The sequence below is a fragment of the Heterocephalus glaber genome, unplaced genomic scaffold (assembly GCF_053883595.1).
Source record: "Heterocephalus glaber isolate CG9 unplaced genomic scaffold, H.glaber_assembly_v1.0 deba00001687, whole genome shotgun sequence".
Classification (NCBI taxonomy): Eukaryota; Metazoa; Chordata; class Mammalia; order Rodentia; family Bathyergidae; genus Heterocephalus; species Heterocephalus glaber.
Genome location: NW_028258412.1, coordinates 20424370 through 20450603, shown reverse-complemented (window position 1 = coordinate 20450603; position 26234 = coordinate 20424370). Strand labels below are relative to the sequence as shown.

General features: G+C 39.0%; 1 protein-coding gene across 19 annotated transcripts in view; it reads right to left on the bottom strand.

Moving 5' to 3' along the window:
* The window catches only part of Atxn2 (ataxin 2), a 120703-nt gene that overhangs the window by 53223 nt on the left and 41246 nt on the right, over positions 1-26234 (bottom strand). For all 19 annotated transcript variants that reach the window (XM_087198370.1, XM_087198371.1, XM_087198378.1 and 16 more), the window contains exon 6: positions 2753-2877. In XM_087198370.1, coding sequence (XP_087054496.1) covers positions 2753-2877 — 125 coding nt within the window. The remainder of the gene's footprint in view (positions 1-2752; positions 2878-26234) is intronic.

The window sequence follows — 26234 nt, the reverse complement described above, 5'->3', positions numbered from 1 at the left end:
TCGAACTCGGGTCCTTGCACTTGCGAGGCAGGCAGCAGAACCACTGAGCTAAACCCCCAGCCCTGCAGCCCTTTTTTTAAAATTAAAATTTTTTTTTCTTTTTGCGGTACTGGGAATCAAAATCAGGATCTTGCATTTGCGAGGCAAGCGCAGCACAACTGAGCTAAATTCCCGGCCCTAAGAATGAAATTTTTTAGAAGAAATGTTAAGGCAAGATCTTGTTAAGGCATTAAGTTGCCCAGTTTGGGCTAGAACTTGTGATCTTGCCCCTTTGGCCTCCAGGAGTGCTAGGATTACAGGCATGTGTCACCATACTCAGCAGGTTGCACTCTTTAATCTGTAACAATCAACTAATTGGGGCAAATAATAAATAATCCTCAAGGGCAAATATTAATCCCTGGTTAATCATTTATCTATTATTTCACCTCTTCTTTCAAAGCCAGACTAGATGGGTGGTGAGAAGGACACAGTCCCTAACTATATCATGCAAGCAATGCAAGCAATGGCAACACACAAGCTTTCATTAGAGTTCATTAACCCTGGGTCCTCCTGTGTTGTTCTGATAAGACTTGCCATTATAATTTTATCACTATAGTTAATCCTTTCACCTAACACATGCAGGCAGGAAATCACCAATGGAGACTAAATTTATTTAAGCAATGTATGCTCTATGTAAAAAATCCACATCAGGGCCAGGGATTTAGCTCAGTGGTTCCGGCACCTGCCTCACAAGCAACCAAGGTCTCGAGTTCAATCCCCAGTACCTAAATAAATAAATAAATAAATAAATAAAATCTACATCAGATAAAAAGATATCTAGTACAAAGTAAAGATATTCCAATCCCAGTGTGCATACACAGCTGTTATCAACAGTTTCCTGGGTATAATTCCAGATTATGTAGTCCAGGGTGGCCTTGAACTTGCAAATCCTCCTGCTTCAGCCTCCCAAGTGCTAGTATATTACAAGCAGCATCATGGTGCCTCACTCTTCCTTTTTAAAAATTCAAATCAGACGTATTGTTCTGTAACTTGTTTTTTTCTTCTAATAAATCTTCAATTATCATTTCATATTGGAACACCATTCTTTTGGTAGATATACAGAATTTCTATTGAATAACAGCACCATAAATCTATTTAGTTCATGCTCTACTGTGGGACACCTAACTAGTGAAACAATGCTGCAAAAACATCCTCATATATAATTATTTGCAGGAATTAAGACATGTTGGGGTAAAAAATAAATTCTTAGACGTAAAATTGCTGGAACAGGGCCAGGGATTTAGCTCAGAGGTTCCGCCACCTGCCTCGCAAGTGCAAGGACCCAAGGTCGATCCCCAGTACCAAAAAAAAAAAAAAAATTGCTGGAACACATTCTAGGTGGATTTAAATTTTTTATAAACACTGCTCAATTCATCCCAGAAAGTCTCAAATTTTCTACACTTTACTAATAAAGTAAAAGAAGGCTCCGATTCCTCATCTTCTGCCCAGATAAATGATGTGATGCACCCTTGAGAACAATTACATTAGTTTCCACATGATTTGGGGGGCCGGGGGGGCAGTTTGAGACAGGGTATCGATATGCAGTCCAGACTGGCCTTGAACATACAGCAACCCTTCTGCTTCAGCCTCCCGAGTGCTGGGATTACAAGCATGCACCAACACACCCAGCCCACATGATTCTTTAAAATTTACACTTGGGCCAGGGATTTAAGCTCAGTGGCGCCCAAGCGCAAGGTCCCGAGTTCAATCCCCGGTACCAAAAAAAAAAAATTTACACTTGATTTTAGCCAAAAGGCTGAGGAACAATGATTCTTTAAAAATTGAAAATTCAGGTTTCGCTGCCTGCTGCACAAGTGCAAGGACCCAGGTTCGATCCCCTGTACCAAAAAAAAAAAATTTTGAAAATTCAAAACGATATGCTGCCTATGAATTTCTCATTGTATAACTAGAGGTAAATTCTGAGAAAGAGAAGGTACAAATTACTAAATTATTCTTTAAACACTGAAGACAGATTTCTCTGTTCTCAGTGGAAGGCTCTTCATTCAATTCAGATTTTGTGACCTAAATACACTTTTTTGGCAAGATTTTACATCTCTATGCTCTCTATACTAAAGGTAGGCTACCAAGCATTCGATTTGTAGATGATGTGTCAGGGGAAAAGCAAGTAACAAGACATTTTTAAAAATATGGGGGTTTTTTTTGGTACCGGTGATCAAACTCGGGATCTTGTGCTTGCAAGGCAGGTGCTGGAACCACTGAGCTAAATCCCCAGCCCCTAAAAAATGTTTTTATAGAAATGATTCCAATTTAAGGCCAAAAAATTACAAAATGATTTAATCCTAATGCAACCAAATTACGTATCTTCTCTTCCTCAGACAGGAAGCCTAAAATGTACATGTCCACACACTCTCTAGGTAAAGTCAAGGGACAAAACCCCACTCTCCTTAGGGTATCTCCAAGGCATTCCAAGCTAAACACACTGGCCATTCTCAGGGTTTCTGTTTAAATCTGTCAACTGCTTATTGTCATTTAACCACAAGCAAATAGTTTATGAGCACAAGAACAGATCACATCCCTGCTTAGCCCTCACAAATAAAATAAGACAGAACAATTTTATTTGCTGAGAAAAAGGCTCCATTTGCACAAATGCAAAAATAGTCACTAAAACAACAAACACAAATTAGATTAAAACCAAATGAGAGGACATCATATGTCAACCAGAGACTGCTAACCACTCAAAGATGACACTTACAACATCATTTTCCAAAGCCTCTAGTTCTTCACTGGCTGTGAGTTCCCCGGCATCCCAGGGCTCCAGGTCCTTCTCTTTGTGTTCACCGTTCACTTTAGCACTGATAGCAGAGTCAGTAAAAGCATCTGCAAAAATGATTTTGATTGAAAAATCATACAACCAAATATTAATCATCAACAAAGACAAATGTTTTAAAAAATTACAGAAAATGAATTTCTGATATGCTTTCAAACGTTTTGGTAAATGGCATCATAGATGATTATCAGTAAGTGTTTTTTCTCATAATTTTTTTTTTTTGAGGCAAGGTCTTGGCTTTGTAGTGCAGGCTTGCCATGAGCTCACTACGCAGCCCAGGCTGGCCTCGAACTCACAGTGATCCTCCTGCCTCGGCCTCCTGAGTGCTGGGATCACCATGCCCGGCTTTTTCTCATAATTGTAACTCATGACATATACTTAATATACTCACATAATTCATCACATTAAAGATAAATGTTTGTGTTTCAGAAGTGACCCAGAAAATTTCTACTAATTAGATATAACTTCACAGCACATACACTCAAATATATGCGGATGTTTAACTTTCTAAATCCAGGGGGTCAGTATCTAAATATACTGTTGCCAACAGTAAATGACACCATTCTGAGTAACCCATTCCTTCACAGAAAGGAGTTCAGGCCTTACAGTGTTACCTATCTCCAGAAGGTTCAGGTGGCAGACCTACCTAGACTTCCTTTAACACATTCTCACTTATTTGTGTTGTCTCCGACTCTACTGATATTGTGAGAGCAATGTGGCATCTGTATGTCCCACTGAGCATACTGCTCTCTGGCAAAGGATACTCTCTCTAGTTGGGGGTTAGGACCCAGTTAAACAGCTAAATACCATAAGGCATTGCTTTGCAGCTACAGGGTTACTTTTTTTTTTTTTTTTTTGGTACCAGGGATCAAACTCAGGTCCTTGTGCTTGTGAGGCATGTGGCGGAACCACTGAGCTAAATCCCTGGCCCTACAGGGTTACATTTAAATACCTAGACCCACAGTTGGAACCTACTGCTGACTACGAAGAAATACTTCTATTCTGGCTCTGCTGCAGAGCACTAAAGGCTCCCAGCCGCCACCGTGCCCTGCCACTTGCAAGTTGCCACAAAGAGGAAAAAAGGAAGACTCAGTCTAAATGAAACACACAATTCTCCTTCAAAAGAACCAACTCTAGAGAGATTTTTTTTAAAAAAAAACAACTTGGCATTGTTTCTGTAACTGTCATTGCCTTCCTAATTGTCAAGGTGATATCAAAGAAAAGAAATTTGATCAGGCAAGCTGGGCTTGGTGGTACACACATGTAATCACAGCATTCTGGGAGGCTGAGGCAGGAGAATCACAAATTTGAACCACACCTGGGCAACTCAATAACTCAGTGAGACCTTGTCTCAAACTAAAAAAAAATTTAAAAGGCTAGTGATGCAGTCCAGTGCAAAAGCCCTGGGTTCAATCCCCAGTACTGCCAAAAAAAGAAAAAATAAAAAAGAAAGGAGAGGAAGAGAAGATGAAAGAAAAGAAGGGAGGAAAGGAGGGTGGGAGACAAGGAGGGAGGAATGGAAGCAGAGGGAAATAAATAAATCTGAGCAGGTGAATTCTGGCAGAGCATTGCAGCCTAGCTAACTCTAACTGCCTCTCATCCCAAATGGGGTGGGTGAGCATGGATATACATGGATGCATCTTAGAGAACAAAAATCATTGGGCTGGGGATTTAGCTCAGTGGTTCTGCCGCCTGCCTCGAAAGCGCAAGGTCCTGAGTTCGATTCCCAGTACCAAAAAAAAAACAACCCAAAAAATCAGCTGTCAGCTCCACCAGCAGCCGTACTCTCACTGCTAGTAATTATAAAAGCCAAGAGCAGAGAGAGGGAGTTCTCCAGAGCAGCCAGCCTTAGCAGGGGTGGGATAGAGCGTACACTAGAAGATAAGCCCACTTTGGAAAAGCTACGAGATTTTAAGAGACTGATACTGTCTTCCCAACACTCCATCTTCAACTGGAAGCCATGTATAACCCTAAAGATTTAGCCTTACTTGACACTAGCCTCTGTCAGGCCATAGTTATGTGAGTTCTTGGTAAAAATTAAGGTATCCATGTGTATTTTTCAAGAATATGAAATGTTCTAAGAAAACATCAAATAATAACTTACATTAGGGTTATGAAATTCCTTTTTTTTTTCACACAACTAGAAAAAAGAAAATTAAAGTACAGGAATTTGAAACCAGTTCTGTGAACTGTGAGAAGCAACAGAATTATTAATTTATATATAAAATCCTGCTAAAGTTTTGATCATACTAGTTCCAGAAAACTACATACTTAAATGAATAAAACATTTTGACAAAAATTTAGCATAAAAAGATAAAAACTCTTTTTATTCAAGAAATTAAAGGGCCAGGGATGTAGCTCAGCTGCACAGCACCTGCCTGGCAAGCGTGAGGTCCTGAGTTCAATCACTGGTACTCCCCCCAAATTAAAAGAAATTAAAGCTCGAAACAGTTAGGAAGTTTTACAGAACCAAAATGGTCTTTTTCTCATGGGAGGACAGTGTGTATAAAAACATACACAGTGTATGTGTGTACATAAGAAAATATTCAGAAAAGGGCCAAGGATTTAGCTCAGTGGTTTTGCCGCCTGCTGTGCAAGCACAAGGACCCGAGTTTGATCCCCGGTACCAAAAAAAAAAAAGCAAAAACAAGAAGAAAATATTCAGAAAAGACTGGGGACTGAGCCCAACTATTCTCAAATCAAACAATACAGAAGTACAAAATAAAATAAATAGCTTAACTATATGATTCTAAACAGCAAAAAGGAATCCCCAAATGAGTCAATGTGACAAAGCAAAGTAAATGTCTAAAACTTCACTGAATCAAGGTTTATTCAGCTGACAACAACTTTGGTTGTACTGAGAGACTATTATTAAGTGACCTGGTTTTTTCAACACTACACCTTTTATCTTAAATCTTCTGTTTACAGTATCAGTCTTATAAAGGAATTAACTATTTACATGTCTTAACTTACCAGTATGGTTTTCTTTCAAGGCAGAAATAAGGGAAAATGCAAAAATATGATCCTATAAGTAATAATATTCCTTGATTTTTAAAATTCCTCCAAAAATAGCTCCCTTTTTAAAGATAAGTAGAAGGTTCAGGGAAAGATGTGCAAGAATGGAACATCAGCACAAAATGAGGTGACACTATCAGGTTGCTGAAAAAAATCTGGCCATAAAAGTACTGTATCTTATTTTGGGACCTCAATAGGATCATGAGCTAGAAGGAAGCAAAATCTGGATATTCCATTAATACTCTCACCGGTATCCACCACTGTAAATTCTGATTTATTTTACAATCTGAAATTATAGACATTTTATTAACAGCTACATTCAGACTTTTTTTTTTTTGGTACGGGGGATCGAACCCAGGACCCTGCGCTTGCGAGGCAGGCGGTGGAACCACTGAGCTAAATCCCTGGCCCCAGATTTTTTTTTTAAAGCCACTGTTGGTATTAAATAGCACAATGCTGTAACGAGGATTCCTGCAAAATTCAGAAACTGGCTAATGTATTTTAATCATAATTGTGGGAATTTGCACATAGGCTAATATTCATGGTAAAAGTCACAGTATATTAATTTGCCATTATCCTCTATGGTGAGAAACAAAAGCATTGCAAGAGAAAGACACAAGAATACAAAGTGAATGTTAGAAAACTATTACCTGTTTCTGAAGAAATTACAGGTATTTAAAAAAAGAAAAACAATAAAAATTATAAGATGAGATAGAGTAGTTTTTTCCTGTGCTTTACTCTGTGCCTTACAAACATCCACTTTACAAAAGCCTCCCTACTAGAGGAGGAAAAAAAAAAAGGCACCTTCTCAACACTTCCAATCCCTGTGATTCTGGGCAGAACCTAGTTATTTTGGGCCTCTGCTGCCACCTGGTGGTGGTCAGAAAGAAACACCTGATTCAAGGGTATCTTTGGGTCAGACTCAGGAAACAGGGTTAAGGATTCTGTTACCCTCATCTTTCCTTTTACCTCTTAAATCAATTACGCCTATGGAAAATTTAAATAATATAGGAAACTTTACAGGGACAGAACACTGGTCAAATAAATAAAATGTGTTATGTTATGAATAAATTTATAAAAACTACTAAATGACATGAAACGGAAAGAAATAATAATCATTAACATCAGACATGCCAAGGATTTAGCTCAGTGGTTCCGCCACCTGCCTTGCAAGCACAAGGTCCCGAGTTCAATCCCTGGTACCAAAAAACCAAAACAAAAAAAAATCAGATTTAAGTTCAGAAATACTCAAATGACATTCCAGAAAAGCCTTCACCAAAAACATTCCACTATTCATCTAATTAAATTAAATGTGAGGTTTCCCCAGTACCAAAAAAAAAAAAAAAAAGAAGCCACCTGTTGGCTGGGCATGGTGGTGTACGCCTATAATCCCAGCACCTGGGAGACTGAGGCTGGAGGATCACCACCAGTTCAAGGGCAGCCCGGACTACATAGTGAATTCAAGGCCGGCATGAACTACATAGTGAGGCTCTGTCTCCAAAATTAATTAAACAACAGGTTTTTTTACATAACCATAAAACTCAAGTCTTTAAGGTGGCACCCATAAAAGTCAGTCCAACAGTCTGTCCTTCAGCTGAAAACTTTTCAGCAAAGAATAAGTGCGTAAGAGCTAAAATATCAAAACAAAACAGGTCATCCTGAGTTCATAGGATGGGAAACCAGATTCTCTCTGCAGCACATGTGCCCCGAAACTGGCAATAGACTTCCCTGATTGTAATTTTTTGTTTCAGAAGATGAAATTCTTTAAAATGTCTTTTAGAAGCCATTTTGCCCTTCATAGGAAGAGTGACTTGCAGTAGATGGAAATGTTACCATAAAGAATACATTGGTGGGCCAGGGATTTAGCTCAGTGGTTTTGACACCTGCCTTGCAAGAGCAAGGACCCAAGTTCGTTCCCTGATACCAAAAAAAATAAAAACCAAACCAGGGCCAGGGATTTAGCTCAGTGGTTCTGCTGCCTGCCTCACAAGCACAAGGTCCCGAGTTCGATCCCCAGTGCCAAAAAACAAAAAACAAAACCAAATCAAAACAAAACAAAAAGAACAGGGGTGGGAATATAGCTCAGTGGTAGAGTCCTTGCCTAGCATATATGAGGTCCTAGCTTCAATCTCCAACACACACACACACACACACACACACACACACACACACACACACACACAGAGAACATAAAGGTGACCACCCAAATTACCAACGTTTAAATAAAAATTTAAATAATTTTTTAAAATTCCATAATCGTAATTTTGATTTTAGGACATTCAACAACACTGAAAATAGGTTTTCTGACCCCCAGGTAGGAAAGGGATGGTTTTCACCAGGACTCACAGGGGAAAAAAAAATCATAAATAAATAATCTCTAAGATATGGTATCTTTTAATCTTGATTTCAAACTGAACCATAGTGAAGTTGGCTTCATACTACTCTTTACAAATGGATACACTAAGTACAGTACCTCACTATATTTCAGATAGTTGTGCATGTCTCACACAAGAGCTAGGACAAAATAATCTTTTAAAGGGTCTTCCAATAGCTCATATACACACTTCCATACTTTACTCTGTATATGGGCTTGTGACTTTTCTGATTTATCTAAGACTCATAAGCCTTATCTTTAAAGTTAAAAGTTGGGATTTTGTTTACTTCTCAAAAGGGTATCTGGTATTAAAATAGCTAGAAACAACATTTCATCAGAAAAATATGCTTGGGTATGTGATGCTATAAGGAAGCTGGTAATTACAATTTTAGTTGTTGTCTATGATAGAATGTCTGTAAGAAAAAAATAACCAGTTTTCCCTGGTTTGGTTCAAGCAATTTGACTTTTTTAAAAAATCAAGTGAAAGAATAAACATATGTCAAGTACCTACTACTTATAAGGCATTATACTAAACACCATGGGAAGACAGCATAGTTCTATGAATATGATTTCTAAAGTCCAGAAAATTATAATGCATTGGGAAATACAAAATATACTGACAAAAAATAGCATCTAATGCCGAGTACTCAATACAGATTTAGACCACTGGTTATTCAACTGAAATTCTTTAAAATGCCCTAGTAGATAGGGAGAGTAAGTAGGGTTGTGGGACACCTTTGCTCACCTCACCCACCAATACCTTGTTCAACTGCAATTCAGCTGGGGACTTCATGGGGTAGGGGATATTCTATGCTAAAAATAAAATGCAAAGGTTTATAACTACTGGCATAAGCAATAAAAATGACCTTGAAAGCTGGGTGTGGTGGCACACACCTGTAATCCCAGCACTCGGGAGGCTGAGGTAGGAGGATCAGCGAGAGTTCAGTCCAACCTGGGCTACATATAGAGTTCAGGGCCAGCCTGAACTACAAAGGGAGACCCTGCCTTAAAAGACCAAAAAAAAGGGCTGAGGATTTAGCTCAGTGGTTCCAGCGCCTGGCTTGCAAGCGCAAGGTCCCGAGTTCAATCCCCGGTACCAAAAAAAACAAAAACAAAACCCAAGAAAAAAAAAAAAAGACCACGATGAGTAAGGAAGGTCTGAGAAGAGTCTAACAAGGAAGGTTGAGCGTGATCTTGAAAAAGTATCTAACATTCATTCTGTTGAGTACAGCCGATTTTTTTAGGTGGAGAGTAAATGCAGAAGTAAGATAAGCTTAAAGTTGGCACTAGGAAGGTCCAACAGGCAGAATATGCCAACTTCCTCAAGAAATGCACAGATATCGAGGAATAAGACATGAGGTTGAGAAAGAGAAGTGCCACTGGAAAGGGCCCTGAGTTCCAAGGTTTGCCATCCCAACTTTATTTTAATAATGGATACTGAAGATTCTGAGCAAGCCGTGCTATGATATTAAGCACTGTGCCTAAGAATTTATACCAATGCCCAAGACTGACTGGAAAAGAGGAATCTAGAGAAAGTTAATTAAGAGATATCAGCATTGTTTAGATGCAGGGGAACAGACAGGATGCTAAGAATGTGGATGTGAAATTACCAATGAAAAGTTTATAGAGCAAGGAAAAAAAAAAAGAAAATAACATTTTTCACAAACTGAAGCGAAAAGATTTCTTACATTTGTGTTATTTCATCTCAAATACCTGAAGAAAAAGAATAGATGAGAAAGATACAAAATTCTTTCTGGAAGTCCACCATCAAGAGTTAGAACACTAAACTCTGCTGACTAAGGCAGGTCTTTCAACAGGTATCTTGTCTATGTCTAGTCTTGTAGTAGAATGACCAGACATTCTACCTTATTATTTCCTTCAAGTGAAGTTTTTTGCTTTTATGTCCCAAACATGTTTCATGAAATTTTACTATTTGAAGCTATTTAAAAAACATAATGAGAATTTGACCCCCAATTATAACAATTACAAAATTCCTTGGGATAGTAGAGAGAAGGAATCCTACAAAGCAGACATGCATAAATGGCTCTGGATCTCAGTGGGAAAACCATTAAGTCAGCAACAAGTGGCAGAAGAGACATTCTCAAAGTGTATTCTCACTCCAAAGCATGAAAAATTCAGTGTTTATCCTTCTAAGAGTCAAAAGGAAGATTTATATTAATTGGATGTAAGGATATCAAAATAATACATACTGCTCCAAGCTACAAATGGAATTGAAGAAAAATTCCACCTTAAAATAGCATTCAAAAAATAAATACTGAGGAATAATGCTAATGAAAGAAGTATAAAACATGTACCCTGAATACTGACAGGCATTTCTGAAAGAAAGCGAATGACCTAAATAAGTAAAAGGGACATCTCATGTTCTTGGAAGATTTAATATTGTTAAGAAGGCAGGACACCACCAAATTAAGCTAGAGATTCAATGCAATTACTATCAAAATCCCAGCTGCAATTTTGTAAAAATGAAAAAAATAACCTTAAAATCCACATGGAAATTCAAAGGTCCTGAACAATCAAAACAATCTTAAAAAATACACTTACAGGGGCCGGGGATTTAGCTCAGTGGTTCCAGCGCCTGCCGTGCAAGCGGGAAGTCCCGAGTTCGATCCCCGGTACCAAAAAAAAAAAAAAAATACACTTACAGGATTTATACATCTCAAATTCAAAACTTAACTACAAAGGTACATTAATAAATACAGTGTGGTAATGGAAATAGGCCAGACATACAGCTCTACTGGAGAATTTAAATTCATAATTCTTTACCTTTATGATCAACTGATTTTCAATAAAGATGTAAACACAATTTAATTGGAAAAGAGCCTTTTCTTTTTTTTTTGTACCGGGGATAGAAGTCAGGACCTTGAGCTTGCAAGGTAGGCGGAGGAACCACTGAGCTAAATCCCTGGCCCAAAGAGCCTTTTCTTCACATGGACAACTAGATATCCACATGCAAAATAATGAAGCTGGACCCTACTTCACAATTAAAGTTAACTCAAAATGCGTGCTAAATGGCAGAAGTTGAAAATCTCAGAAGAAAGCACAGAAATAAATCTTTATGGTCTCAATTAGGCAATACCTTCATAGTCATAACTCCAAAAAGCAAAAAACAACAAAACAGATAACCATTTATGTGTTGCAGGACACTATCAAGAAAATGGCAACCCACTTTCAGGTCCCCCTTCTATTTCTCTTAGGCAGAAGCTTTCTTTTTCCCAATAAATTTTTCCTACTCTTAAGAAAAAAAAAAAAAAAAAAAAGAGGGTTGGGGTGTAAGTAACTTCAGTTGTGGCGCAGAGCCTGCCCAGCACACACAGGCCCTGAGTTCCATCCTCAGCTCTGGGAAGAAAAGAAACAAGAGGAGGACATGAGAGGGAAGGGGTGAAGTACAGGGATACATACATCAGTATGTATACTGATGCATACAATTTAGATAACTCTTGAAAACGTCATTCTAAGTAAAGTCAGCTTATCACAAAAGGTCAAATATGCTTCCAATGTCCAGAACAGGCAAATCTACAGAGACAGAAAGATCATCAGCTGAGGATTGGGGAGATAGAAAGCAAGTGGGGAATCACTGCAAAGGGTATGAGGATTCTTTTTAGTGCGATGAAGATGTTCTAAAGTTTACTATAGTAAGAGTTGTACAATTCTGCAATTATACAAAAAAAAAAATTAGACAATTTAAATTGATGAACTGCAATGCGTGAGTTACAACTCAACAACACTTAAAAAAAAAAATCCAGCATTGCTTTTAACAGTCCAGGTAATGAGGACTACATGCTGATAATTCCAAATCAAAGATGATTTATTTTACTGAAAAGCTATTCAAAAGATGGAGGTATTTCAAAGCTTAAAATCTTTTATTTTATTTTCAATTTTTTGGTGCTGAGGACTGAACCCGGGACCTCGTGACTGCCAGGTAAGCACTCTACCTGAGCTAAATCCCCCACTGACCCTGAAATCTTTTATTTCTACAATGCTGTTTTGTAATTCAGTAATGAAGAAAAGTATCAGTATTACAACAGACAAGACCTTTACTTGTTTGCAAAACTATATGCTCTAACAGAACAAATGACATATTTTCTAAGGAACTTCAGATACTGTTGTCAAACTCAAGCTTTATATCAGATGTGTACAGTTCTAGAAACTAGCATATAAAAATATCAGTAAAAGGAAAGTTTACAGTGAAAAACACAAATTCACTTTGTGTAATTTTAGTCGTTGTGACACTCATTTTGACAACTTTCAAGTAACCAGTCACTATAATGGCCTGTCATTCATACTACTCTGCATCCAAATCAATAATATGCATTTGGCTAATAATTATATATCAGCTGATTTTAATGCTACACATTAACTACTTTATATTAATCTGAAATAAGGTTACCTAAATATCTTGGCATGTTGTTTTATCTTTGCATTTATTTTCTATAGCAAAACATTTATTGGTACATTTTAGGCATACATAATGATAACTGATCATAGAGAATTTGCACCTGTACGTGATATATCCCACCTCTTTTTTCCCATTCACCCCTTCCCACCCATGTACAAAATCTTTGTTTACATTTTTTCCTTCTATTTTCTTTTTTTTCTTGTCCCTTCCTTCCTGCCTCTCTCCTCCCTTGTGCCCCTTCCCATCTGAACATTTTCTTCCCATTTCCCAGTACCTATTATACATTTTAGTCCTTATTTCCACTTTCAGTTTCTCCAGAGAAACAATGCGGTATTAAATATGTGTGTTTGACTGCATTTAAAAGAGTATGCACCTTTCAAAGAGCCTGCAAAAATACAGGCTCTCTTAAGAAACTGCACATCCATCTCAGATGTTGAATCACAATGGTAATTTAGGACTTTAGTCACTTCTCTGTGTTTCGATTTTGTTTCTGTTTCTCGAGACAGGGTTTCACTACATAGCCCAGGCTGGCCTTGAACTCACAGCAATCCTCCTGCCTCAGCCTCCCAAGTGCTGGGATTACAGGTGTGTGTCACCATGCCTGGTCACTTCTGTTTTAAAGTGATAGCCAAATGGTGAAATTACAAAAACTTTAAAGCTAAAAGCCTCAGATTACCAATTCTTTTAAGAATGAAATCAACAGGGGCTGGGGATTTAGCTCAGTGGTTTGGCCGCCTGCTGTACAAGTGCAAGGACCTGAGTTCAATCCCCGGTACCAAAAAAAAAAAAAGAATGAAATTAACAGATTTTAACATGGACACAATTATTTTGGGGGACAGGACATTTAGTCATACAGAAATAAAGACTCCACCAAATTGAAAAGATTCAAGTGATACCACTTAAAAGCTCAGTAACACATTTTTTTTTTTTACAAACCCTACAGTTCAAATTGTAACAGTGAAAAGGCAGGAGGTAAAGAGGAGCTTCTCTTCCTGAGAGCTCAATATACCTAACTATGAGGGAAATTCTGCAATTCTCCGCTTTCTGACAACAAGATGATACAGCCTGAAGCAGAAATTATTTTTTTTGGTACCAGGGATCGAACTCAGGACCTTGTGCTTGTGAGGCAGGCACAGTGGCACTGAGCTAAATCCCCAGCCCAGGCTACACAGTGAGTTTAAGGCCAGCCTGAACTGCATAGCAAGACTCCATCTCAAAAGGCCAAAACAACAAAAAATAAAATAAAATAAAATAAAACACAGGGAGAGAGAAAGAGAGAAGGATCCTATGCACTGTCTGAATCAAACCAAATTAAAATAACTGAAGAACCACTTCATTTTGTTCTTTTCTCAGATCTGACCTACGTACCCTTTTGACCTTAGCACAGAACAAGTCCATTGATTTGGAAAAGCAAATCCCAAAGTCTCTTTAAAAATATAACTTGCTACTTTAAATTGTCCCTGTTATGGAGCCCACAAGAAAAGCCTAGAATCTGACTATGAAACAGGACAGAAGCTTCGCTCAATGTACTATGTGCTAAGTGCACCATACAGGGTTCTACACCAAAGGAGTATACTAAACCTTCAGATGCTGTAAGATTTGATTATAAGTTTGAATTTAAAAGTGCTTAGAGAGGTTAGGAATATAGTTCAGTGGTCTCCCTAGCATGTGCAAGGCCCTAGGTTCAATCTCTAGCACAGCAAATAATAATACGATAACAATAATGATGATGATGATGAAGTAATTTAAAAGGGGCTTTGAGCCAAAACTGTATAGACAATGTCAATTTTGTGCCAAAATGCATTAATAATGAACTTTTCTTCCCAATGAGATAAATGACTAAATTTTATAATACTATAATAAACTGAGATTAGAAATTTTAAAAATCCATGAGAAAAATATATTCTACTTAAATCATAAAAAAGCAGTTGTTCTTATTTTTTCTACTAAAAAGTTGTTTATATGCTATAAAAGATAAATTTGTGTCTTTTGGAGGAAAATGTATGCACCTAAAGACCAAATGCTAAGTGAAATAAATCAGACACACGAGTTTAAATGTCATATGGTTTCTCAGAGAAGCCCAAATTATACATAATTTCAAGAGCAAAGAGATGGATAATAGGAATCAGGCAGACAGATCTTTCTCAAATGGGAAAGGGATGGGGGAAGTAAAAGGATGAAGATGTGTTATGCACAGGTACCAATTGCCTTCCATAGTGATGGACTCACAAGGCACTGCAAACATGTAATAAGAAAGAAGTTGCTTTATGAGATGGATAATCTGGATAGTCTGAGTTAAAATTTAAGGGAAAACATTTTTAAAATAAAATGTATCAGCTGGGTATGATGGCAAATGTCTATAATCCCAGCACCCTAGGAGGCTGAGACAAGAGGATCACAAATTCAAGCCCAGCCTGAATAATTTACCAAAACTTTGTCTCAAAATAAAAAAATACAAAAGGAAATGGGATGTAGCTCAGTGCAAAGGACCTGGGTTCAATAACAAGTACCTCAGGGGCCGGGGATTTAGCTCAGTGGTTTCACTGACTGCTGCAAAAGTGCAAGGACCCGAGTTCGATCCCCGGTACCAAAAATAAATAAATAAATAAATAAATAACTACCTCAAAAATTAAAAAGGTGAAGGATTCCACAAACTACCAGATTTCTCATTCCCACACTATCTCCAAAAAAGGTCAAGAGAAATTCAAGCAAAGATGCCATCTGAAATTAGCCTCATCATTCTTCACACAGCTCATAAACCTAAAGAAAAACAGGAAAAAGAGTGATTCCGCACAAAAGCTAAGACAAAAAAACTTTTTTAAAGCAAATTCGGATAGGTTTAGGAATCAAAAGAATTTGGTGCCTAAAATGTCAACGCTATCAGCCAAGTACAGCAGTCGTTTTATAACCTACTCTCAAAATTATGTCAAAAGTGTTAGGGAACTGCTTAAGAAAAAGTAAAATGAGGGGCTGGGGGTTTAGCTCAGCAGTTCCACTGCCTGCCTCGCAAGTGCAAGGTCTCGAGTTTGATACCCGATACCAAAAAAAGAAAAAGTAAAATGAAATGAATTCCAATTCTTACAGCTGTACAAACACCTTTCTGTTTCCCTAGCAAATGTATAAAGTGTTTTGCAGATCTATTATTTTCCATTGTAAATCAGAACAACTATTCAAGTATAAGTACTTAATATGCTGCCAGGACTGATCTGGGTGAAAAAGCAATCAACTTCATTCACAGTTAGACTAGAAACAAAATTGAGGCAACTTATCCATATTCCTTCACTGCTCAGCTTTGTTACTGATTTTAATATATTTGCTATTCCAAAGACTCCACTGAGACTACACACAGCAAGAGAAAAAACCAGACAGTAATTGGTATACTACCGTTACACAACACTGCCAAGCAAACTCTCTTACTGAAAAACGTCCTTGGATTTATTTCATTTTCTTATCCACTACAGAGCTCAAGAATGCTACCTGTGTGAGGCAAGAGAAGCACAAGTTTGAGCCCAGCCTTGGCAATTTAAGAATTTTGGTGAGGCCCTATTTAAAAAAAAAAAAAGTAGAAGGACAGAGGATATAGATAGCTCAGTGTGAAGGCCCTGGGTTCAATCCCTAGTGTTCCTAACTCCCTGAAAGATCTACTTGTTTTTACTTAAACCACCCCAGTGCAGAAAGTAACTGCCTATTTTCTCTCATTATCACCAGATAGTGTATCACTGGCAAGTTGAGAAATGAAAAATCCTAATTCCACTGCTTTGAAACTGCATCTCTTTGGTTACTAATGGGGTGGACATCCATCTACCCTCCCATCCTCTGGTCCTTTCCTTGTTTGTTTGTTTTGAGACAAGGTCTTGCTATATATTCCACGCTAGCCTTGAACTCACTATATATAGCCCAGAGGGGCCTCAAACTTAATAGTGATCTTGTGTGCACCACCATGGCTGGCTCTTCTACCTCTGTTGTTGTTGTTGTTGTGTTATTTTGGATTGGTTTTTTCAGTCAGGATCTCACTATGTATTCCTGGCTGGCCTTGAACTTCAGGTGATTCTCCTGACCCAGCCTCCCCAGTGCTGGGATTACAGGTGTATGCCACCACACCTGGCCTTTTTATTTTTAAACCTCAATTACTGTACCTCCTCCATATTGGCTTCTTTATTACAAAAACTAGCCTCCATTTACAACTTAGCCCAGCATGAACACATACCCATCTCTCAATAATCTACAGCAAAACTGAAGAAATAAACTTTCAAAGGGTTCAGTTGTTTTGTTGGGTTTTTTTGGAGTACGGGGGATCAAACTTGGGTCCTTGTGCTTGTGCGCCAGGCGGTGAAACCACTGAGCTAAACCTCCTGCCCAGGTTCAGTTGTTTTTGTTGTTCTGGGGATTGAACGTGGGACCTTGCAATTTCGAAGCTGGCGGCAGCAATACTGAGCTAAATCCCCGGCCTCAAAGGATTCAGTTTTAAGAGAAGAGCATTACGTGTATGATTCAGAGTTACAGCTAGCTCACTAGAATGGCTACTCCTTAAAAGTCCACAACCCAAGCTAAGCCAACCCATAGTTCCTGCCCCCTTTCCAACCACAAGATAACCACCTACCCATCTTCCAACCTAACACAGGGTACCACAAGGGACATTATGTCCGTCCTGATCACTTGCTCAGCTTTAGAGATGCCTGCCTGTCCAACTTGAGCACTTTCTGCACTGCTGTATAGTCTACCGCACTCCTACCTACAAGAAAGTGTCTACAGGGGCTGAGTGAATGAAAGTGGATCATGCTGGTTTGTTTACTCTTGTGGACTATGTTTTGACCCCAGGCTACATCCTGCTCTGGGATTTGACCCTTCCTTAGATGACTAACATATTAGGTATTCCTACCACCATGCCCTTCAGAAAAGATCCCTCTCTGTGGTTATTCATAGGGCGATGCCCTAACAAACTAAAAAGTCAACCACATCAAAACATAAGAATAAAACAATCTGTAGGATTTTATTTCTTACTGCTAATTACACCTTCACACTTCAACTTCCTCTGACTACAACTATAATCAATAAAATTCTTTGTACCTCTAACTTCATTTGGAATTCAATGCCGCCAAATTCAACACTCCATTTTTTTTAGTTTTTTCATATACTTTGGTATCTGCAAATTTTTTTTTTGGTACTGGGGATCAAACTTGGGTCCTCGCGCTTGCGAGGCAGGTGGCGACATCACTGAGCTAAATTCCCAGCCCTGTATCTGCAAATATAAAGGCAACTCAGAGTGTGCACATGTTTAGGGTAACCTTATACAGTTTCACTAGGTTATCAAAAGTGATCCAATATAGATTTTCTTTTTTTTTTTTGGCACCAGGGATCGAACTTGGGACCTTGCGCTTTCGAGGCAGGCGCCAGAACCACTGAGCTAAATCCCTGGCCCCAGCCAATATAGATTCTTGTGTTTCTCTGTACTATCCATGGCAACAAGTATAGCAATCAACATACTCCAGAGCTCAGTATTTGTTGGACAGCACACACATGTATACATACACACACACTGCTTACAGTTTTTTTGCTGTAATGCTCCATTAAAAATGTATTAAAGGGCCGGGGATTTAGCTCAGTGGTTCTGCCGCCTGCCTTCAAAGTGCAAGGACCCAAGTTCCATCCCCAGTACCCCCCCCCCAAAAGTATTAAGCCCTAAATTTCATTTATTCAGAGAACCAAACTATATGCCAAAACTTATTCTAGGCCCTAAGAATGAAAAATTAAGGACCTAAAGACAGTATCCAAACCCAAGCAACTCAAATAATGGGGGAGACAAACCTAACTATAACACAATTGGCATAAACGGAATGACATGGAGGTGCTGGGAAGGGAATGTGTATGTGGTGGGAAATCCTAAGAGTGCATAAGCAAGTATCATTCAGGCAAAGAATGAAACACTGGGAATACAAATACATTTAAGGGTAGTGTGAAGGAAAAGAAGCCAAAGAATGAGGCAGGGATGGAGCAATCAATAAACACTTAGAAACAGAGAAGAGCAGATTCAGAAGGAGGGTGAAATCAAAATACAACAGGAAGGGACTGGGGATTTAGCTCAGTGGTTCTGCCGCCTGCTGCGCAAGCTCAAGGACCTGAGTTCGATCCCCAGTACCAAAAGAGAAAAAAAAAAAACAACAGGAGAGACTGAAAAAAGTTCAAAGGACCTAGTAATTAGAGGTTACTCGTTGGCAGCTTCAGACAGGATTAGACAGAAGAATGCAACATTTTTTTAAAAATCCCTTTTAGGATAAGAGATGAATTTGAATAGGTTTTCTCTTTTTTTTTTTTTTTTTTGGTACCGGGGATCTAACTCAGGTCCTTGTGCTTGCGCAGCAGGTGGTGAAAACACTGAGCTAAATCCGCGGCCCAGAATAGGTTTTCAAGCTGAAGGAAAGGAGTGAGAACAAAGCAAGAAGCTCAAGAGTCCAGAAATAAGTGGTATAAAAGATCAATGTGAGCAAACAGACAAAATCAAGAGAATAACTGGAGAAGTCACACTTAAACAGTCTACTAAAGCCAGAGAAAACAGAATAAGAATAGCAAGGGGGAAGATAAATTTGTAGATCAACAGGGAGTTGGTAGTTGATGAAGATAATTTCTATTAAGCAATTTTTTCACTGTATGATTTTTCACTGAACATAACAAAGGGTCTGGCAAGTCAAAGTGATTCTTTGCATGAAATCCATTTAGAATGGTCATAAATAAGGAACTAAGAGTATATAAAATTAGAGTCAAGCATGAGTTTAGAGGTAAAGCAGATTCTATTATTTCACCAAAAATGGTATACCATATATTTTTTATTAGCCCTAAGAACTCCAACGCAGCAGAAAAATGATGTAGGCCAAAGCCAACGTTAAAGTGCCACTGCAAGTCATCAGTCTGTTACAGCTACTCAACTATCCTATAGCATGAAAAAAAACCATGAACAACACAAAAATGAATGGACACAGCTGTGTTAAAACTTTATTTACTAATGAGTAGTTTGCTGACACATTATCTGACCCGAGAATATGATCAAGGAAATGAAGCAGTAGGAAGAAGGATGAAGGACACTGACATAAGCAAGCAGAAGAGAAGCCAAAGAACTGTTTAACTGAACACAGTTCAACTGAAATAATTAAACCAAAGAACAAAAGAGTAACTGAGAAGAAGGGGGACAACTCACTCCCGGTGGTTGAGCCTGTGTCTGGCATTCACAAGGCCTTGGGTTCAATCCCCAGCACACACACAAACAAAATCAATGGGAAGAGCATAAAAGAAAAAAGGAAAAAAGATGAGAAAGAAATACTAGAAACAGACAAGAAATCAAGTAAAAAGCAAGCAGAGATTCAAGATAAAAATAAAGACAAAGGCAGCCAATATCCTAAAAAGTAAATGCCAAAACTGAAAATTAGAGTATCTCAAATCTGTCTACACTGAAATTCAAATAAAGGACAAAACACAAACCAATTTTCAAATGATAACCTGAAGGTCTCTTCTAATTATGTGTGTGCCAAAGGGACTAAGTGTTCCTAAGGTAAGCCATTTTCATTCTGGCCATATATCAAACTGGCACATGTATAACGTTCGAGAGCAAATGAAATTTACTCATCATACATGAGGATATCAATTATTTCTAGCCCTTTTATTCATTTGTATACATGCATGAGTATGACTTTTAAAGTTTCTTGAAATTAATGACGTTAGCATCGAGAACTTAATAATCACACTGATGTTACTTATTTTACCCCCAAAATAGAGCTGGGGATGTAGCTCACTGGTACAATGCTTGCTTAGTATGTGTAAGGCCCTGAATTTGACTGCCAGCATTGCCCACCCCCCAAAAAAATCTCCAAAGACAAAAGGCCAAGACTTAAAAAGGGAGAGCCAGGAGTGGTGTAACATGTCTGCAACCCCAGCTGGGAGGATCTGGAGTTTAAGGTCAGTCTGGACTACACAGCAAGACTCTGTCTCAAAAAACAAATAAAAAACAAACATAAAAAGGCAGCATTTTGAATGATATAATAATCTACTTTTTTTTTTTTTTTTTGAGACAGGGTCTCACTATGTAGCCCAGGCTGGCTTGAAACTCACAGTGATCCTCCTGCCTCTGCCTCCCCAGTGTTGGGATTATAGACATGCACCACCACACCCAGCCTTCTACATCTTACATTGGCTGAGATTTTCCTTTAAATTTTTTGGCTTTATGGGGAAACCTTATACTCCAATATTGATGCGGATTAATTATGCAATAGCTTGGCAAAACAACTTCTCACATCATATAATTTTTCATCACTATAGTACAATGTTAAGGATACAAGCAGGGGTTAAAAAGGTGGGTCTGTGTCTCATTTGACCAAATTACTTAAGTACATCTCCATCGCTTCATCTACAACATGTGGGTAATAGTCATACTCATTTTAAAAAGTTGTGATAAGGGGCCGGAGATTTAGTTCAGTGGTTTCGCTGCCTGCTGCGCAAGCACAAGGACCTGAGTTCGATCTCCGGTGACAAAAAAAAAAAAAGTTGCGATAATTAAATTTTAAAAAGTGTGTAAGGGCCAGGGATTTAGCTCAGTGGTTCTGCCACCTGCCTCACAAGTACAAAGTCCCAAGTTTGATCCCCAGTACCAAAAAAAAAAAAAGCGTGTAAAACTTAGTACACAGAAGCTGGACATGGTGGTGCATGCCTGTTTCCCAGCCCTTGGGAGGCTGAGGCAGGAAGACTGCAAGGAATTCAAGCCCAGCAGGGTTACCGAGTGAGTTCAAGGCCATCCTGAACTATAAGTCTCAAACCAGCCCCCACAAAAAAGTACAGACTCATTCAGAATATACATTCAAAATTTAGTTAGTACTGCAATCTTAAGATTTTGTTTACTTTTCTTTGATTTTTTTTTGAAAATGTCTTTTTTTTTTTTTTTTGGTACAGGGATTGAACTCAGGTTGTTGTGCTTGTGAGGCAGGTGGCAGCACCACTGAGCAAAATCCCTGGCCCTTTTTTTTTTTTGGTTTTTTGAGACAAGGTCTTGCTATTTGTTCCAGGCTGGCCTTGAACTCACTGTGTGGCCCAGGCTGACCTCAAACTCCCATCAATCCTCCTGCCTCAGTCTCCCCAGTGCTGGGATTACAGGGAAGATTTTATTCTTGTTAGGGTTTTTTTTTTTTTTGGTGTATACTAGGGATTGAACCCAGGGCATCAGGCACATTATGCCAACCGCTCTACTGCTCAGCTATATCCCCAGGCCTTAAGTTTTATCTGTAACATTACAGAAGAGAATTATAAAACAGAAGCTCAAAAAGGAAATGCATTTCCCTCTTCCTTCCGAAAGCTCTAATGTCTATTATTTTCATTTTCATCACTCATTCACTTCTATTAATGCTTGTAAGATTCAGTCCGTCTATTTAAGATGTAGGAAAATATGAAATGTCAACAGCAAGACTGTTTAAGATAATCTTCCATTCTGAGATGGAAAGGTCCCTGCTGTGAGGCAAGGAAAGAAAGCACAAAGGCCAGGGATTTAGCACAGTGGTGCCTATGCCTGCCTTGAAAGCACAAGGTCCTGAGTTTGATCCCCAGTAAAAAAAAAAAAGCACAAACCCTCAAGACCCCAGAACAGAGTCACTTCCAGCTGGGTACAGTGGTGCATGCCTGTAATTCCAGCTACATACATGGGAAGCTGAGGTAAGGATGGCAAGTTCAAGCACAGTATGGGCAACTTGGTGACTTACCAAGAGTCTGTCTCAAAATTTTAAAAAGGGCTGGAGATGTAGCTCAGTGATCCCTTGATTCAGTTTCCAGTACAGCAAAAGCAAACAGAACCATTCTTCTGATCTCATATGAAACCCATGACTCATATCCCTGAAAGCACCTCTGAATGACATGACTAGAGCCTCAGCCAGAAGAATTACAATAAAACAAGAATCTCTAGAAGAACTGAAAATCTTAAAAAAAAAAAAAAAAAAAAAAAATCCCAAGTGCCTAAATGTAAATCAGCATTGACAAGCATTGGTTAAATCCTATCTTCCTTTAATTCCAGGAGACAAGAAACTGAGTAAGTTTCTAGTACAAAATAACAAAAATCTGAAAGTAGCACTAACAAGTCAGGAGTAGTGGTGCACACCTATAACCCCATCTACTCAGAGACTAAGGCAGGGGAATTGCAAGTTTGAGGCCAGCCTTGCCAACTCCGTGAGACCTTGTCCCAAAATTTAAAATTTTCAGAAAGGACTAAGGATGCAGCTCAGTAGCATGCATGAGACTCCAGGTTAAGTCCCCAATATGAAAGAAGGAAGGAAGGAAAGAAAGAAAAAGAAAGAACTAAATGTCTTAATTTCTACCATTAATGAACCATGCCAATTAATAACCCAAAAATGGATTTCTGCATTCTAATTCTATCTTCAAATTAATATTTTTGTTTCACAGAGGCCAAGTTCTACCACAAGTTTTTGTAGTTGTTGTTTGGTTTTGTTTTTCTGAAACAGGGTCTCACTATGTAGTCCAAGCTAGCTAGCCTTGAACTTAAAGCAATCCTCCTGCTTCAGCATCCTGAGTACTGGAATTACAGGCATGTGTCACCATTCCTGGCCACAACAGTTTTAAGAGGCCTGAAATCCTAAAGACATGACAATGCTATTTCAGGATACTATGCACTGGACACAACTGTATAATTTACTAAACTGCTACAGCCTTAAAATATTTCAAATTAATATCAGATATCTTCATAAAGAAAAATAAAATTTTAGTATACAGAAAAGTACATTACTTGGCCGGGGATTTAGCTCAGTGGTTTCACTGCCTGCTGTGCAAGAGAGCAAGAACCTGAGTTTGATCCTCGGTACCAAAAAAAAAAAAAAAAAAAAAAGAAAAGTACATTACATCTCCTTACGAGTGTACTGAATATTTCAAAGCTATCGCTCTGATTTGTATTTTCTTGGCTTTCTACAGTGAATCCAAATTACCAGAGAAATGAGGGTATTAATAAAATAATAAGCAAAACAAAACAAAACAATTTAAAGACATTTTTAAAAGTTTACAAAGAATGGACTATCACAAATACTTCTAATATTCATTTCTCCAAATTAGGGAAATGCCAATTCACTGTTAAAAAAAAAAGCCAGGTGGGCTGGGGATTTAGCTCAGTGGTTCCATCACCTGCCTCACAAGCACAAGGTCCTGAGTTCGATCCCCAGTACCAAAAAAAAAAAAAAGCCAGGTGAGGTGATGCACACTTGTAATGCCAGCATTTGGGAGGCTGAGAAAGGAAGATTGCTGTGAGTTCAAGGCCATCCTGAACTACATACTGAAGCTTTATCACAAAAAAACCCCCAATCCGCCCCCCCCCAATAAGGAGGGCTGGGAATATAACTCAGTAGTGGACTGCATCCCTAGTGTGGTTCAATCCCCCTCTCTCAAACAAAAACAAAAACAAAAAACAAAAAGCAGAAAATGGCCCTCAAAGCATACTGCAAACAGCTGTTAAATAGCCTGGTATCGGTTGTGGCATCTGCCTCGCAAGCACAAGGTCCCGAGTTCGATCCCAGGTACCAAGAAAAAAAAAAAAAAAAAAAAACAACAAGCCCAGTATCCAACACTGTTAGGGAATATTGTTTATGTTAAGGCCAATATGTAACAATGAATTAAAATTTTACTTTCCTTTTTCAATTTTTAAAACTTAAAACCATGAAATATTTCAAAAGTTTAAGTATAAATATAATGATTTGGTGTTTTTAGGCACAAACAAGATCAATTCCAAGGGAGTAATGAAAGACTTGTTTCCTTATATGGGTCACTAAAGGCACCTTAAGATGAAGGGCTATGAATAAAGACACAGGACCTCTGCTTTCAACAGCATTTCCAAGCAGTCACAGAAGCTAACTAACCCTTGGGGCATTACAGTGGGTTAAATATACCTATTCCATACTTTTCTACTGTAAATCTGTACTTTAGCATAATAGTAGCTGGCTGTGTATCTCACTACCATTCACAGAGGGATACAGGAAGCAATCTTTGTGTTTACCCACTTGGTACAAATGGCAAGGTGTGTGCCTGTGTTAAAGTGTCAAACTGAGATTTCCACCCACATTATGCTCTGCCTAACAGGGTTCAAATATGTTTACGTGAGCATCACACAAGGTAGAATACGCCCACACTACTCTAGGATTTGTTTTTTTTAAGAAGTTTTCTTTTGATTTTTCTAGTAGTAGCAGCCCAGTTCAGTACAATGGCACACATAAAACTAGATTTGCAAGTTTTGGGGGAGGTCAAAAGTGAGTCATCAGATTACTCATGCATGGACAATGAAGATGATCCATTATGGTAAAATAAATGTTTTCATAACAGAAGAGTGGTGTAGGTGAATGACAATGGAGATTTTGATGTTAGCCATGTGAGATAAAGTTCTTGTGACAGTGAAATGGAGCAATAATCCTCTGATACAGATACAGGGAATACAGACCTCCTTGATTCAGATGACGAAGAAAACAGCAATGTGAGTGATAGATTTCTTTCTCCTTAAAATAGCTGCTACATATAATGGCCACCTTCTCCTTCCCATAATACCCCATTTCCCACCACAGGCTCTTCTTCTTCTTCCCATAATCCACTGTGTTCCCCCGCTAAAACCCAACCCCAAGATGGCATCCTTCCTGCCCAAAGTGGTCTTCTTCTTCCCATGATGCAGTGTTTCGCGCCTAAACCTAGCCCTCAGAATGGTTTCTCCCACCAAAGGACAACCTTCTTCTTCCCAACATGCCCCTCTTCCCGCCAGAAGAGTAACCTGGTACTCACTCCCTTCCTGGCAACTAGTGATGTCACAAGTTCCTCCAATCCCTTGGTGACATGCCTTGTAGACCCTCCAATCCCTCACCGTCATATCTCCCAATCCCCGCCCAACCTCCATAAAGGTGCTCCAACCCCTGCCATGTTGCTTCACTCTTTGTTCAAGAGGCGGCCCGGCAGACTGTCCCTTCTCTTTAATAAAGGCTCGTTGTGGTACTGGTCTGGTCTTGGTTTTCAGCTCTTTTACCCAACATATCTGGTGCCGAAACCTGGGAGGCAGGCAGTCTCAGGGTCGACTGGCCTTTCAGCTGTCTCCTCCAGACCACATCTACTGAGCCAGGACCTTCTTGGGGCTCCATCCCTTTGCCAATGCCAATGTCATACATCCACACCAGTTACCGATCTCTTGGTGAGTAGGCAGCTCGGCCTCCCTCTCTTGGGTCCTCTGACTGTCTCTGTCTGAAATCCTAGTGCTAGGTCAGAGAGACCCCTCGGCCACTGTCTCAGGACCACACCCCTAAGGGATGCCCCATTGGCCCGGCTACTCTTGTTTTCTCCCTCCAGAGACTCTGGAGATTGTCAAAGAGGAAAAGGACACTCCTCCCTTTTGCCCTTCTGGGGGGGGGGGCCCTACCTCCTCACCCACCCTAATATGGGAACCCAACAATCCAACCCCACCCCCCCACCCCCCACTCAACACCTCTTAGCTGCCTTCTGGCACAACTACAGCCCCTCGGATTGTTAGGACCAGACTTCAAACCAAAAAGACTCATTTTCTATTGTAATCAGGTCTGGCCACAATACAAATTGGACAGTTGGCC